Genomic DNA, 15,586 nt, shown 5'->3' with positions numbered 1-15,586 from the left:
GGTAAGATCTCGCTCAATCCCCCTCCTTTTGAAAATGTGGCTTGGATCGACCCAGATTCCACATCTGTGGCCTCATGAGCTAGAGCTATTAGAGTCAACATCAACTAACAATTATACTCTTCTAGGCCGCTGTTAAGGCTAAGATCGAGATTGCTATGCCCAACAAGAACAAGGACCAGCCCAACCCTACCCAAAAGCGACGACAAGAGCTCATTGCTCAGGCCAACGAGATTCGACAGAAGCAGGCTGGCGGAAAGAACGCCCGTTCTACTAAGCTCGACCAGATCAAGCGCCTCGATGAGCAAGTTCGAAGCCGAATCAATGAGCAAAAGGCTGCGAAGAGCAAGGTTCCCTTCAAGAGCCTCGAGGACCTCGACCGCCAGATTGCTAGTCTGGACAAGCAGGTCAACTCCGGCACCATGAAGCTGGTAGACGAAAAGAAGGCCTTGTCAGACATCTCCAGTCTCCGTAAGATGCGCAAGAACTTCGGACAGCTTGACGATGCCCAGAAGCAGATTGACGACCTCCGCGCCAAGATTAAGGAGATCAAGGATAGCATGGACGACCCTGAGCAAAAGGCTCTATCCGACCAGTATAACAAGATCCAGGCCGAGATCGATGCTATTAAGGCCGAGCAGGACGAAGCTTACAAGGGTCTTTCCAGTCTCCGTGATGAGCGCTCCAAGCTCCAGGCCGAACAGCAGGAAAAGTACACCGCTATCCGTAAGCTCAAGGATGACTATTACGGACAGAAGAAGGCATATCAGGCCTACGACCGTGAGGCTCGAGAGCGTTACCGCGAGAAGCAAAGGGCTGAGCAGGAGCGTTACCACCAAGAGCGAAAGAAGGCTGAGGCTGAGCGTCGTCTGGGCGATGCCAGCGACCCTGCCTACCTCGACGAGATCCGCCGCGCCAACAGCCTGCTCCAATTCCTCGATCCCAACCACAAGGTTGAGAAGGGTCCTCTGATGGCCGACACAGGTCTCGGTGCTCAGGCCCAACGAAGCGTTGACGAGTCTGGCCTCAAGGGCACCAAACTTCTTCGCAAGGAGGACCGTGATGAGGAGTACGCGCCTGCCGTGAAGAAGGGTAAGAAGGGCAAGAAGACTGCTCACGGCGGCTCATCGAACAAGTTCAACGTTCCCCCAGCTGTCGTCGAGGACTGTGCTGCCATGGGCATCGACCCTCCTATGAGTGCTGCCGATATCCCTGCTGTCGCTGAGAAGGTCCGTGCCAAGCTCGATTTCTGGAAGAACGACCAGGAGGCCCAGACACAGCGTGTAAGTCACCCATCTCATAAAGTGCTTACGAGGAGACGATGCTAATTACTATTCCAGAACATTGAGAAGGCTAAGAAGGAGATCGCTGAACTCGAGGCCGCTGAGGCTAATGGCGACAAGGTCGAGCAGACCACTGCTGACCTGAAGGAGACTTCTATTGCTGACAAGCAGGAGTCGTAAGCTTCCTTCTCATCGCAACATTGATTGCTCGTCGGTAATATCCCATATCGTCGATGCTCCCTGGGCTTACAAATTTCTCCTGCGCTCTCTCTCTCTACCTCGCCCCAATTGATATTATTGTCCTCGTCCTTTCCGAAATCTGTTGGAATTCCCCAGCGCCCACTCGGCATAAAAATCAAACGTTGAGCTTATATCAAACGTTATTCAAAGTTGTCTTGCCCACCAACTTCATTGTCTGAGTTACTTCCTGCTTCATACATCCCTTCTCCCCCTCTTTCAACGCCACATGCTCGAATCTAAAAAGCGCTTTTTTGTGCTGTTTTTGTAATTAGGCGCAGTTTCTTATTGAAGTCATGCGCAAGGAAAATGACAAAAAGTTGGTTCAATCTCGTGGTGCATTGCATCTATTATCATTTTAAGTTGCGTGACATGAGACTCGGTTATCGAGTTCCCTGTAGATCTTGCCCATAGGGTCGGCTCAATTGCTTATTGCCGCTCATGGACAGATTTACTAAGACATGATGAGCTCATGCAAACCTGCATCAAAGTTTTAGTTGGGCTGAGCCTGGGGTCGGGCATATACTGCTGTGCCTCTTTGGGTCTACACTTTTCTGCCTTCTTTTCTGCTTGTTTTGCCTGTTGTGTGCATACGTATATGCAGTCGACCAAGACATGGTCATGTAACTATGTATGCACTGTCGTCTTACCGCAGCAGATGATGTGTTGAAAACGCCGGCATGAGCTTGCATAACCTAGCTCACACCCTTCGACCTATCGCCATGACCTTGACTGCCTCGGATGCGTGCCCCTCTTTCGCATCATCTCCCACACGTCCAACCAAGACATGTCTTTGTTCGCCGTGATGCATGTCAAAAAGGCAAATGAAGTTGTGGTGTCGTTCATAATTTTGCCTTCAGTGGCGTGGTATTTGTAATTTCAGATACAGATAAAATCGCCAAACTTTGTTATCCCCAGTTACTCCAAAGAAAAAAAATGCCAGGCGGGAAAGCTTCTACTCAAACACAAATGGCATCTTCAGCCCAAACTTCAAAAACCCCCCAGTAATGGTGCCACCGTGGTCTGCTGTGCCGGTAATACTCCACGCCCTAGTTATGCAATGGTCGTGATGTTCGTAGAAATCGTAATATGGATTTTTGTAGCATACTCAGCACCTGGAGATAAGTGCTCACAATTAACGTATTGGCCATTTGTAGTCGCTTAGTATGGTGGAGGGAAATTATAGGCACCCGGCATTGGCGGCGGGATAGCCCCAAAGTTAGGCCGTCTCATTTGAGGGCCGGGAGTTCGGCGATCGGGTCGGGGCATGGGAGGCTCCTGTGGATGCATCTGGCCTGGATCACCACGATATCCTGGAGGTGCTACTACAGCAGAGGCACCGGGAGGGGCAGTACCGCTTCGACGATTCACTTTTCGCGAGTTTGATAACGAGCCCAATGGCGGGTCCTTTACAGCCGGCTCATCCTCCGCCGGTAGTGTGAGTTCAACAAGTCCAAAGAAATATTCCAAAACTTCAGGATACCGTTGTACGCTCGCTTGCCAGTCTTCGTCAATTCCACGTTTGAGGGACGCTTGCGCTTCAGCAACTTGTGTCGGATGAGGTGGTGCGTGGTAGTAGTGATAGGCGTGGGCAGTAATTCGATCCATATGCGCAGCATGGGCAGTTTTTCGTTGATCAGTAAGGAGGCGGAAGTATTCAAGTATGTAGTCTTGTGCATGCCCTCGGACCCAAGAACTATGGGTTGGTAGTCAGAACTGCTTCGCAGCGTGATGGGAGGGCAAAATTATTTACCGTATTTCATTGTATATCGACCGCATCATGCGATCCTCGGCTTGTTTGACAGCAACGTCGAGGCCCTTAGCCTCACACTCGCATGCCATATTGGCCGGAGCGTGGCATATCGCGCAATCAGGATCCATCCTGAAAATAGACTTGCCACTGTAGGGATAACTTCTGGGAAACATCTTAGCTGTGATATCAGGCGAATTGGTTTACACCGAATTAGAGCGGGTGAGCGTAGTGCAAGAGATGGCCAGAAAAACAATATTCATCTACGGTCAACTCATGACAACAACGTGAGATCCCCCTCCAACCCCGCAGACGTCTTTCATAGGGTTGTATGTGCGTAGGAGAGAAGACCAGCAACAGTGAGATTGAACAATGAGAATACAAGAAATGGGGGAGGAGGTAGGGATAAGGATGACAGAGAGAAGTTAAAACGGACCTAGCTAAAAGGCACGAGCCGTGTTAAAGTCGATTGACGGCGTGGCGGTAAGGAGATAACGACACTGGGTTGCAAAATGGTCTGGTTTGCCCATCGAGAACCAGCTTGGGAAGGCGAGCAGCTGTTTCGCTGGAGCCGTATGTATGCTGCACTGCAAGCACCAGCAGCTCTCGGGGCTCAAGCTGGAAATGGAGGGAGAAACTGAAGAGCGAGATGGAAGAAGTCGCGTGGGGAAGCGAAGGAAGCTATGTGGAGAGATCGAATGAGAGCAGGCCGACCACGTCTACAGTCGTGGCTCGAATGCGGGACCACGGATCGTATGCAGGCTGGCCCAATGGCTTCGAACTGGTACAAGGGAGGGGTCGATGGCGGCGAACTGTCGTTGGGTGATTGTGCGGCTCATGTGCTTTCTGCTAGGAAGGGTGGTGTTGACAAACAGTAGGTAATACACCAGATGGAGGGGTGAGTGGGACGTCAACGAAGAGTCAAGTCGAGAGTTGACCGAGAAAAAATATGCGAGGTTTGACGTGAGATATTGTACTGCAGAAGAGACTGGAGCTGGATCGACTGGCGAAGTTCAAAGAATGCAAGAGACAGCCAGGCGTGACAAATGGGGTCATCGGTTGGGTTGACGATGGTAAGCCAGTGAGCATCTATCAAGAGTCGACGAATGAAGGTAAGGCCAGTCGTTAAGAACCCTAGTAGTAAGGCAAAGAAGACGGCGAGGGAACACTGAAAGGCTGACCACAGACACACAAGAGGCTCTGCTGGCTTTATCCATTGCTGCAGCACCGATTCACCGCATTTTGGCGTCAGCTGGCGTTTGTTGTTAAGCTCGGGAAGCTGGGGCTAGCCCAATGCTGGTCAAATAGCAATGGACGCCAGCAACGAGCCATTCTAGGTGAGCTGCAGGATCCCGTCGGGGCGAGGCGAGACGAACAGCCAGGGGAGCATCGTCGAAAGAGAGTTGAATAAAGTTCAAAACGTTCGCTTTGTTATCGGTAATCTTGAGCATAAATATCAGATATTAAAGTAGTTTGTTGGAAATCGCATGCCCGCACTCGTACAGCGCGTGCGTGGGCGTTTCCTTCACAGAGCGCCGGAAGTGAGGTCCGTGAGTGTGATACGGAGATGGCCTAGTGGCAACTTGCTGCGACATGTCGGAGGGACGAGATGTTGACATGGTACGAGATTGAAGGTATCACGAAGTGAGTATTAGAGAGGAGAAATCAGATGAGGAGAGAAAGAGGCCTTGAAACTCTTAGCACTGCCTGCCTTCGTTAGTCCTAGCTGAGACCTGAGGCATGGATCCAAGCCGGTGGTTGCCTTGTAGGTTGGTGGTAGGTAGCTCTGCACTGAAGTCCTCTTTCCTTTTTAGGACTTACACGAAAACCACTTCATGACGAGATGCTGGCTGAGATCAAAGTACCTGAGAGAAATCGATGCCTGGAATTATACCTACGTAATTGCGCAGAAGCTATAGCCTTGTCTAATAAATTCAAGAAATTGTACTTGTATTATCTCATCTATCATCTGCTCTGTCATGTTTAAATCAAAAACTCACGCAATGACCTTATCTAATCAGCAACCCCAAAATTTCGACCAAGCTCAAGGCAAGACATGATTAAAAGATATTCGACATAACAGCTTCAATTCTACACCAGAATTGTCGCACAATTCTTTTATTATGGCTCCACGGTGCCCGGCTATGTCGTCGACACTCCTACCATTCCTATACCCTTCGATATTCCTGTCAAGACACACTCTCGCCAGCACAGCAGCTCTCCGACGTCGCTTCAACTCCACCATAAACGACCTTCCAGAGTCACGACTAAACCCTGCCCCGGACGACTATGCGTCTCCCAGTTTCTCAGACAAAGCTTTTTTGACTCTTTATGCTGGTAGAGGTGGAAACGGCTGTATTTCTTTTTTGCGAGAAGCATACCTTGCTGAGGGCCCTCCCAATGGCGGCGATGGTGGTCACGGCGGCAATGTCTACATTCAGGCGGCGCATGGCGAAACCTCGTTGCACAAGTTGGCGCGCAAGCGATTTGTTCGAGCCGGCCGAGGCAAGCATGGACAGGGAAGCGCAAAGAGTGGAACACGAGGAGAGGATATCATCATAACTGTGCCTGTGGGAACAGTAGTCCGTGAAATAGAGCGTGAGGATCCGGTGCTAGACGAAGAGATGGATATGCGCTTGTGGCGCGCTCAGCAGAAACAAAAGAGAAAGGAGGAACGTATGGCTGCTCTGGAGCGAAAGCAGAGGCAAGAAGAGAACGAAGAGGGTTACGAAGAAGAAGAGGAGGAGGAACAAGTTGAAGAGGAGGAGGAGGGCGATCAGGATCCTGAGCGTCGCAAGTGGCTTTTATATCCCGGACTGTCTAAGACTGACATCAAACAAACCGTCTTTCCTCGATTGCCTAAACGAACTCGGCTTCTTAAACAACCGCCTCCCACCATCCATCTCGACTTATCTCGCCCTACCCCAAAGCCAATCCTTCTTGCAACTGGAGGTATTGGTGGTTTGGGCAACCCCCACTTCACATCTAGGGCGCATCCTCGGCCCATGTTTGCTACCAAAGGTGAAGAGGCTGTTACCATGAAGATTGAGCTTGAGCTCAAGCTCCTTGCTGACGTCGGCCTCGTCGGCCTTCCTAATGCTGGAAAAAGTACCCTCCTTCGTGCCATCACAAACAGCCGTACTAGAGTGGGCAATTGGGCCTTTACAACGCTGCAGCCCAATATCGGCACGGTTGTTCTTGATAAGTATTCTGGTCGGCCAGTAATCAAGAGTTATCGCCGCTATCCTGCTCAACTGGGTCTGCCCGAAGCAGTCGACACTGAACCACGCACTCGATTCACGATTGCTGACATTCCTGGTTTGATTGAAGGTGCACATCTTGACCGTGGCCTAGGCATTGCTTTCCTACGCCATGTCGAACGCGCTGGTGTACTCGCTTTCGTCATTGATCTGTCTGCTGGTAATGCAGTCAAGGCTTTGGAGTCACTATGGCGCGAGGTTGGATTATACGCACAAATGCGTGATGAAGAAGAGGCTGATCGCGCAATCGAGTCACGCATTGACTGGGATGTCACGTCGGATATGGACGGTCCTATGAATCTGCCCCCAGGTATCGCGAACGATGAAGAAGATTTCAGTTCAAAGCCAGGACTACAGATTGCTGGAAAGCCATGGTTTGTCGTTGCAACCAAGGCTGACTTGCCAGAGACACAAGAAAACTTCAAGGAATTAAAACAATACCTTGATAGTGTCACAAAAGGCGAAAAGTCGCATCCAAGCGGAGTAGCGGATGCTTGGACAAAAGACTGTGCTGTTATCCCAGTGAGCGCAATCAATGGCCAGGGTGTAGATAGAATTGTACACTGGACTGTGGGATTACTAGACGAGTAGACGAAATTTGGAGACACCTTGTATTATACCATTTGTATCAACATTTCATCCCTGATCATGATTCAAACTGTAACAACACCAAAATAACATAAAGCAATTGTGCATTGACCCATTTTTAAGCCGTTTCCATCTTCTCCTCCTCAGCCTCTACTAGCTCCGTTGCTGGCTCCTCAGGCGAGGGAAGATCCGCAACATCCACTTCCTCCTTGGTATCATCAACAGCCTCGGCCTCCTTGGCGTCTTGAACGGCCTTCTGGTTCTTCTGCGCAGCAATGTTGATGAGAGGAGATGTATCGTTAAAGATGCGTAGTAGCATAGCAGATCGATCCTCCTTGGGAAGCATAAGGTTAAGGGAGTGGATGCTCTTCCAGAGGGGGAGAGCCATGCGCTCTCTAAAGTCGGGGTCCGTGCCGTCAGGCTCAACGCGGAGAACAGCGCAACCCATGCCGATATCTCGGACACGCTCGCCGATCTCGTCGAAGCGCTCGTACTTGCCATCGTTGATGCGAGGAAACATCTCGATGAGAAGCTTGCGGAAGGTCTCCTTGTTATGGAGGTGCACAACACGAGGCTCACCGACGTAACCCTGGAGGATGGGCATACCCTCAGCCTGGATACGCCATCTGCAGACATCAGCTGAGGGAGCGTCCTGCTTCATGTACATGCGGACACCACCATGGATAAACTTGATGCCACGGCCCTCGTTCTCGATGAGGATATCGCGGAGGAGTGCGCTAGTGTAATAGATAGCCTTAGCAGGCTCACCCATCTCGTTTCGGACCATGTACCGATCGTCGGGGAAGCGCTTGGAGATATGATAGAACTCCTTAATGTTCTGGACGGTGGGGTGTGAAACGTCCAGGTACTTGAAGGCCTCCTCGACAGGGCCGTTTCGGCGAGGCTTGCTGCCCTCCTGGGCCACTTGGGCAACAGGAGTAGCGGCAGCTGAGGGCTCAGTAGACTCAGTCTTGACCTTTTTAGCGGGCTGATCTTGAGCATCCTCGGTCTCGAGAGGTCGCTTGCTACCGTTAGTAGACGCATCAGCCATAGCAACATCTTCCTGCTTGTCTTCAGCCTTGGCAGGTGTAGCTTCAGATTCAGTCTTCGCCTCGGTCTCCTCCTTGGCAGGTGCCTCTTCAGCAACCTTCTCAGCAGGAGTGACCTCAGCGGATTCTTCGGTCTTGGCGGGCTGCTTGGTCTCCTTCGACTCGTTCTCGTTCTTAGCCTTGAACTCGGACTTCTTCTCCAAGACAGTGATGAAGAAACCACCAGTGTCTTGCATGTGAGGATAAACTCTCATGCAGCGCTCAAGAGGCAGGTCAGCGCACTCGGCACCCTCAAGTCTGGGGAACATGGTCTCAACGACTCGTCCAGGGATAACACCATCGGCGCTCTCCTTGGCAAAGTCCTCGACCTCCTTCCAGGAGCTCCAGATACGGGCACTCTTATCCATGATCTTCCAGTCCTTCATTCCGGGGTATCGCTTCAGGTTGGGCAGCTCATTGCTGCAGTCGACAATCTCAACATTCGCGGGTCCACCACATCGCTCAATGGCCGAGACGACCACAGACTCGTTCTCAACAGGGTTCATACTGCAGGTAGAGAACACGACACGGCCACCAACCTTGAGAAGCTGGAGAGCGCGGACCAGAATTCGAATCTGAGTGAGGTGCAGGCCAAGAGCGCTTCCGGGTTGCCAATCCTTCCAGATGTTGGCATTCTTTCGCAGAGTCCCGTCACCGGAGCAGGGAACATCAGCCAGAATGCGATCGAACTTGAGGTAGGTTGGCTTCTTGCCATCCTTAGCAGGGAGCCTGATCGAAGGGAATTGGGTAGCATCGTGATTCGTGACGAGAAGGTTAGGGGAAGAAAGTCGCTTGAGCTGATGGACAAGCATGTGTCCGCGCTTGTAATCGGAGTCGTTGGCGACAAGCATTCCAGTAGCCCGTCCAGCGTCGCTGGGGTCGGCTTCGAGGTCGGCCTCAATCTCGTCTGTAGTCTCGGCACCAAGATCCAGGCCATCTTCCTGAGCATAAGATCGGAGAACCTTGCGCACACGAGCCTCCTCGCCCTGGTGAATCATCTCGAGCAGTTGCGCCGCCTTGCTTCCAGGAGCAGCACACATGTCAAGGACGGTCATGCCAGGGCGGAGATCCATCAGCATAGGGGGGATCATGCTGACGACTTCCTGTCGGCTGATGTTTCCAACGCTCGTCTCGGAGACCAGGAATTTCTGGAATGCGGCGAAGGGAGGGAACTTGCGAACGACGTTCTTGGGGGTAGTCATCCACCAAGCAAGCTCGTCGGGGTACCAGGGCACAGGCTGGGGAGGTTCAACAGGTCGGCCATCTTGATGCTCGATCTTGACGATCTCGGGGATATATCTGGTCTGGAGAAGGCTCTTGACAAGAAGGGCGTGACTGAAAGCGCATTGAGGTTAGCAGACAGATTTCGCGTTACGCGAGCGATTGCGATAGAACATACCCTTTAGAGCCGCAGAACCTGAAGCTGTTAGGAAGCTCACGTCTGAGAGCCTCCCAGTAGGCATTCTTCTCCTCTTCAGGCAGCTGAAGGAGGGTATCATAGAAGCGCTGGAGCTTCTCGTTCTCCTTGGGAATGGCAGGATAATCTCTCCAGCCACCTCTATCCTGGTTACCACCACCTCGGCCGCCACCGCCTCCTCTTCTGTTCTTTCCCTATGGTAATGTCAGTATAGGTCGCAATTGGGATGTTGCGTCAAGTGTATGCGCACCCTGAAGCTCTTTTTGCCCATTGTCGCAAATGTCTTGAAGTGGTTGAATCGAGAAAACATTCAATGCGACAAAAAATTTGGACTAAAAAAAGGCCCCGCCACTTTTTAGCATGTGCGACGCTAAAAGCATGCAAGGTCTATAGTGGGTTTATGATAGCTTCACTAGGAAAAGTGAGAACAATAGAAATGTTAACTTCATATTTTAGACGGAAAAGTATTATATGAATTTAGGAAACGCTTGACCGTACGAGTAATAAAATTTCTGTAGTGTCTTGTGGTGTTGTCTGCTCAGTTCCAATTAAATGCATATTTGCAAGCGATCTGGTCATGATAACCATTATGGAACGAAGGGGTAAAGATTATGAAACAACATCTTTTTCTAGACATCGTTTTTGCATACTTGTTTGGTCACTCTCTGACAATTTCATAAGATCCTGTGGTAATAGCCCCAGAAAGCTGCTTCAGACTATCAGCACCGTGACTGAAGACCATGATGACAGAGTCTCAATGACTGTTTTGAAATTTGTCGGTCTATCCACATTGACTTAACCAAACGCATTTAAATACGAGGAATAGGTGCTATAATGGATCCAGCGGAGATGTAGTGAGTAAAGTATTTGATATGATTGTTTATTAAACCCAGCTCGATGGTTGGTTACAAGCCGAAATCGGCACTCATGCTGACCCGACCTTGTCGTTCTAGGGGATTCATAGTGATATTTGGTTAGAGCTTGACAATAATTGTCAACTATGACTCCGACAACCGCTTAGAGCCTCATCATTTTTTTAGACCTACGTCTTGGCTGAAGAGGTATCTTCGGGTCGCATTTCAAAGGTATTAAATGGCTTCAGCCTCTTCATTTCACCCTTGATTCCAATCTGCCACCGCTGTATGCAGAACTAAATGCCGTCACCATTATGAGCGATGCATACCAATGGTCCCGGCGACCAAATGGACGACCAGAAGCTTGCGATCCATGTCGTGCACGCAAAGTCGCGTGTGATCACAGACGACCCATTTGTATGCGATGCCAGAGAAGAGGAGACAATTGTGGCTACACAGCATCATCACCAGCATCACGAGTCAAAGCTTCGATTCAGTCTAGTCCAGGTCTCTCACCACAGCCTGCCAAGCCGATGACACGAGACTACGCATTCAGTCCAGGCTACCTTGGTTTTACAAGCTACAACTCGGTCTTCCAAGGAGCTCGAGAGAGTCTATCTGTTTCTGATACAGGCTCTGGATTTCCCAGCCCAGAGATATCAAGTCCTGGAAGCGATGATGTTTGTTTACGCAGCTTGCCTTTGCCAACACAGCAAATGTGCCTTGTTGTACTACAGTATCTTCCGGGACGACCAGAAGCACATATGATATTCCACGACGAACCTGGTCCTGAGAATACCACGAGTTGGTCTCATACGGCTGTATCAAGAATCATTAAATCTCTGCGGCAACTTTTTCAAAGCTTTGAGGGTAGTGAATGCTTCGATGAGCAGGTTGCTGATGTGCTGTGCCGCAACACTTCAAAGCCTGTTAACGATACCTTCGATAGGTTTGATGACTGGGTAGACCAGTTCTGTGGGCCAAACATCCGATGGGAATCGATCGGGCTTCTGTGGGCTCATCTTGAAGGTCTTTCCGATGCAATATCAACCCTGAAACATCGTCAGCTTCAATGGGTTCAAGGCAAGCGATCATCTGTTCTCTCGCACGATCACATACACTATTGCATTGAGATCGCGCGCCATTTCACAGCTGGCAACGATATGCTCCTTGATCTCTGTCGACGACATGCAGCTCTTGGAACTCTGGTTTATGGCGATGCTAGTAAGTTCTCTATCAAGTCTAGTATCATTATACTAACTCTTTAGGCCCTGTATACTGGAACTCACACAGTCTGTGTGTGTCCATGCTTCTATTCATGGGCCTTCATGCTTCGGGAGAGGCATCGAGGCCACAAATACAGCCCCAAAAGCCTTCGTTTTGTGTCGAGCATAAGCGTCTACTGTATAGCTACATCTTTGCAAATGACAAATCCGAGGTCTCCTTTACTGGTAGGCCACCACTTCTAAGTCGTCGCTATTGCTCATCAGTGCCGCCCTTGGACTTGCCAGATAGCTGTATGGTATCTGAGGACACGCTGGTAGAAGAGTTCAACGCTCTGGATGACAGGGGCTGGAACACAAATGGTGAGATCTCCAGCAACAGTTACATACGGGCTCGCTACTTGATGTCGTATGTCTTTGACGAGGTGATAGAAGTGGCACTTGGTAACGATGCCCATGTCACGCTTGGATATCTTCAGTAAGTTATCCGGTGTGTTAATATTTGACATATACTAATACCATGAAGAAATATCAAAGTCCGAGTGACACAAACGTTTCTCGACATGCCTTCGCATTTGATTTTCAAGTTCGAAGATCTAGATGATCCACATCTTGACATAAATATTCTTTATCTGAGAATATTGCTTCATCTCGCTCATCGAAAAGATGTCTTTGTGGTCGAGAGATTACTTCTTACTCATGGGGCCATTGATGATGGCTCTTTACTTGCAACTAGTTTTGATTTAGTCAAAGTAACGGTCATTCTCTGGATACATAAGAATCGATTTGCGCCTATGCGGCGGAACTTTGAATGGCTTGTAAGTATCGTCATCCCCCAATAGATATTCATTCTGATTTTATGAATAGCTGGTAGCGTACGGAGCACTAGGAGGAGGCATTCTCTGTCAAGAGCTACTTCGACCAACCTTCTTCGGAGTTCATCCCTTAAATCCTACTCTTTCACGGTCGAACATCGTTCAACAACTGAGCTTGCTCGTTGCTTTCTTGAACTGGGTCGGTCCCAGCTCGCCAAACAGAGTTGTTTGTGGAGACTGCGAAGCAATCATTCAGCGTGTGCTTGATGAGCATTTGAACTCGGAACCAACTGGCAATACAAACCTGGTACCGTTAGGTATAGGGGTTCCTCAGTCTTTAACATTCGGGTTTGAGTTGCTGAATACATTTGAGTGGCTCCAGAATCGTACGTAGAGCGGCACATCTTGACGTGTTGGAACAATCATGAGATAGAGTCTTGGTTCAACGAGCCTCTGACAGTTCAGATACATTGATGGGTTGTGTTCCGTCGGTGCTCATTATGGGTAGAAGTTTGGGTATATTCATATTACTCCTTGCAGGAGACGGTCTATCTGCGTTTATACATAATGTTTCATGACTAGTAACTCGCTAGCTGAAACAAATACAATGCCTCTAGGGCTGGAATCATAACACAACGTTGACTGGCAGGAGATTCTCCTACATCATCAAACCGCCAAAGAGGGCAGCAATAGCACCACTCATAAGGCCCCATTGGATCTGTCCTCGAGCCTCGATACCAGCGTTACCGCTTTCTGTTGCTGAAGCGCTGGCAGCAGTTCCGCTCTCTGTAGCAGTGGCGGTAGCGGTACCTGAGGCAGAACCTGAGGCGCTTCCTGTCTCAGCGGCGCCAAGCTTGCCGCCACCGGTAGACTTGGGAGCAGAGCTATCTTCAGAACCGGCAGCAGCCTTGGCGTAGTTGTCGAAGCTCTTAGCACCGCTGGTACTAATGTTTTGTTAGTATATGTAATGTTGGTTATAAGATAGTGCAACTTACGGAGCATTCACAGCTCCCACCATACCACCTTGGCAGTGACCCTGGACAGCGCAGTAGTACCAGATGGGATCCTCGGACTTCACCTCGATGGTGAAGACCTTATCGCTGACCTTGGTCTTGACATTCTGGTCGCCGCTGAAGAAGGCAGTGCTGTTGATGGGCTCACAGGGCTTGGCGAAGCTGCTCTGGGCGACGGAGTGGAAGCCTTCATAGAAGTGGAACTCGACAGTATCGCCAACCTTGGCTGAGGTCTGAGCAGGAGTGAAGTTGAGACCGTTCTCTCCGACCTTGACGACGTGGACGGCAGCAGAGACGGTGCTGGCGGAAAGGGCCAAAAGCTTGATGGGAGAGGCGTGCATTTTGGTGGTGGTGGTGGTGGTGGTAGTGGTGATATGTGGATGGGTGTAGTGGAAGTGTTTTGTTTGTATGGATTGGATGTTTGTTGTGTTTACAAGTGTGAGTGTGCAAGTGTTTGTTGATGAGACAATCTCATCTTTGGTAGTTCATCCCTCCTCTTTATAGTCATCCCAATTGATGCCAATTATATGAAGTTGAGTTAAACTTCGTCCCCTGTCGGCCTCGCTGTAGGGTCCTCTAGGGTCATCTAGGGTCGTCTGCTAACCTCAAACCAGGATGAAGCAAAGGGGCGGCCGCCCTACCCCAAACATTTAGCAGGACAACAAACAGTGAGACTGAGACACAGCCACTCGGCATATGCATAGCAGATCCAGGTGCTGTACTAGGTTTCCAGCGACTCCGTACCGTCGCGGACAGTTTGATACCCCCGAACCAGACCTGAAATGAATTGGTTTCGTTTAGTGTTTTCTGTTTGACCCTTCTCCTCGAAACTCTCTGAGCGCTAGATCAAACCGGGTCCCAGACCGAGCCGAGACTCCCTGTGTAGCAAGCCATGTTGAAGCGTCTCGATAATTGACTTTGCACCGGCAATTTGGTGCCGTACTGAGCGCGCACTCTGAAGCGCCTTGGCTTACACGTTTCACTTGTGCGCCAATGGAGGTAAGCCACTGCCGTGATATCCAGCATTGTATTGGGCATTGAATGAGGCTACAAGTATGCTGACGTTGAAATGTATTCATAGATCACTGTAAGCCTTGAGGTACGGAATATTTGGCCCGAATTGTTAATTGTGTATAACGTTAAGCGCTGGCCATTTTGGTTCATTGAGTCGAATACGAATCCCACATTCTCACCGATTTTAAGACAAGCATATTCGTAATTCAGATCTGAACGGTCGAACTACCGAAGCTAGCACCCCAGGCATCCCTAGCCCTCGGTTCGCCTGATATAATACGGTTAATGCTATTGATGTTGTCGAAGGGCGAGGCCTCCGAGAAGGTATGCATTCTCTCGTGTCAGACTCAGCATATGTCACCGTAGTTTGGCGACATTGTAAGTTTGTGACTGTGGTGATGCGGATGCGAGTCTTGTTTGGCCCTTGGCTCGAAACGGCTGGCAACATCTCGACTAGTACAAACACAAAGGAAGGACTCGAAACATCGAATGGTGTAGGGGGGATGATTCTCAAACTCCAGTGGCATGTCACTGCAGCTTCTCCGATAGCATGTTGTCTTAACACAATATTGCTCTGGTATGTTGCACATCTGTGCGGCACAACAATGCCATGCCAATTTACATAATGGACGCCGAGATCTGCGAAAATACTACTACAGCTTTCTTGGGTGCGACTGCAAGTTTCGGTGAAGGCTGTCCGAAGCTTCAGGTAGTACTGTCATCAGATACCTCGCGTTCTATGATGTTGACCGAGGTCTTACCCTAAAGACATCATTATCAATCACTACGCGGTTGGCATATTTAGGTCCACTGCGATCCTCGGGCATGAACACTCGATGTGGAAGCTATAGGAATTATACTTCACGCTTGCCATCGCTTGTCATCGTAGAGCACGTGGTGAGCATCGCGAGTCTTTAGGGAAATACTTGATCTTACGGACCTGCGCCACGATCGACACGTAGGTCTTGAGGTTTGTAATGTGTTAGTAAATCTTAGCTAAGTTGTTACCACTGGCGCGGTTCAAGTTTCTCGAACAATCATGGTCGG

At 49.8% G+C, this 15,586-nt stretch overlaps 5 protein-coding genes across 5 annotated transcripts; 2 read left to right on the top strand and 3 right to left on the bottom strand.

Annotated features, from left to right (window-relative positions):
* Positions 1-2,678: 2,678 nt before the first annotated feature.
* Positions 2,679-3,359, bottom strand: FOBCDRAFT_272447 (uncharacterized protein; the record flags this gene model as incomplete). Its single annotated transcript, XM_031179435.3, has 2 exons — positions 2,679-3,213; positions 3,271-3,359. The coding sequence occupies 2 exons, from the start codon at positions 3,357-3,359 to the stop codon at positions 2,679-2,681; spliced, it is 624 nt and encodes a 207-aa protein (XP_031045322.2).
* A 1,950-nt stretch (positions 3,360-5,309) lies between these two features.
* On the top strand, positions 5,310-7,129 carry FOBCDRAFT_220531 (P-loop containing nucleoside triphosphate hydrolase protein). The gene has a single exon (XM_031179438.3). The coding sequence runs from the start codon at positions 5,391-5,393 to the stop codon at positions 7,116-7,118; it is 1,728 nt and encodes a 575-aa protein (XP_031045325.3). The 5' UTR covers positions 5,310-5,390; the 3' UTR covers positions 7,119-7,129.
* Positions 7,130-9,919, bottom strand: FOBCDRAFT_220529 (S-adenosyl-L-methionine-dependent methyltransferase). The gene is made up of 3 exons (XM_031179439.3): positions 9,871-9,919; positions 9,603-9,814; positions 7,130-9,538 (listed from the first exon to the last, which is right to left on the bottom strand). The coding sequence occupies exons 1-3, from the start codon at positions 9,889-9,891 to the stop codon at positions 7,234-7,236; spliced, it is 2,538 nt and encodes an 845-aa protein (XP_031045326.3). The 5' UTR covers positions 9,892-9,919; the 3' UTR covers positions 7,130-7,233.
* Positions 9,920-10,633: 714 nt separating this feature from the next.
* On the top strand, positions 10,634-13,015 carry FOBCDRAFT_318141 (uncharacterized protein). The gene is made up of 4 exons (XM_031179440.3): positions 10,634-11,698; positions 11,743-12,175; positions 12,224-12,515; positions 12,565-13,015. The coding sequence occupies exons 1-4, from the start codon at positions 10,789-10,791 to the stop codon at positions 12,904-12,906; spliced, it is 1,977 nt and encodes a 658-aa protein (XP_031045327.3). The 5' UTR covers positions 10,634-10,788; the 3' UTR covers positions 12,907-13,015.
* Positions 13,016-14,028, bottom strand: FOBCDRAFT_259517 (Cupredoxin). The gene is made up of 2 exons (XM_031179442.3): positions 13,508-14,028; positions 13,016-13,456 (listed from the first exon to the last, which is right to left on the bottom strand). The coding sequence occupies exons 1-2, from the start codon at positions 13,864-13,866 to the stop codon at positions 13,171-13,173; spliced, it is 645 nt and encodes a 214-aa protein (XP_031045329.2). The 5' UTR covers positions 13,867-14,028; the 3' UTR covers positions 13,016-13,170.
* Between the last annotated feature and the right edge of the window lie 1,558 nt (positions 14,029-15,586).

This window comes from Fusarium oxysporum, chromosome IV (genome assembly GCF_013085055.1).
Source record: "Fusarium oxysporum Fo47 chromosome IV, complete sequence".
NCBI lineage: Eukaryota > Fungi > Ascomycota > Sordariomycetes > Hypocreales > Nectriaceae > Fusarium > Fusarium oxysporum.
Note: the sequence above shows the minus strand (reverse complement) of the source record. Positions and strands in the feature narration are given on the sequence as shown.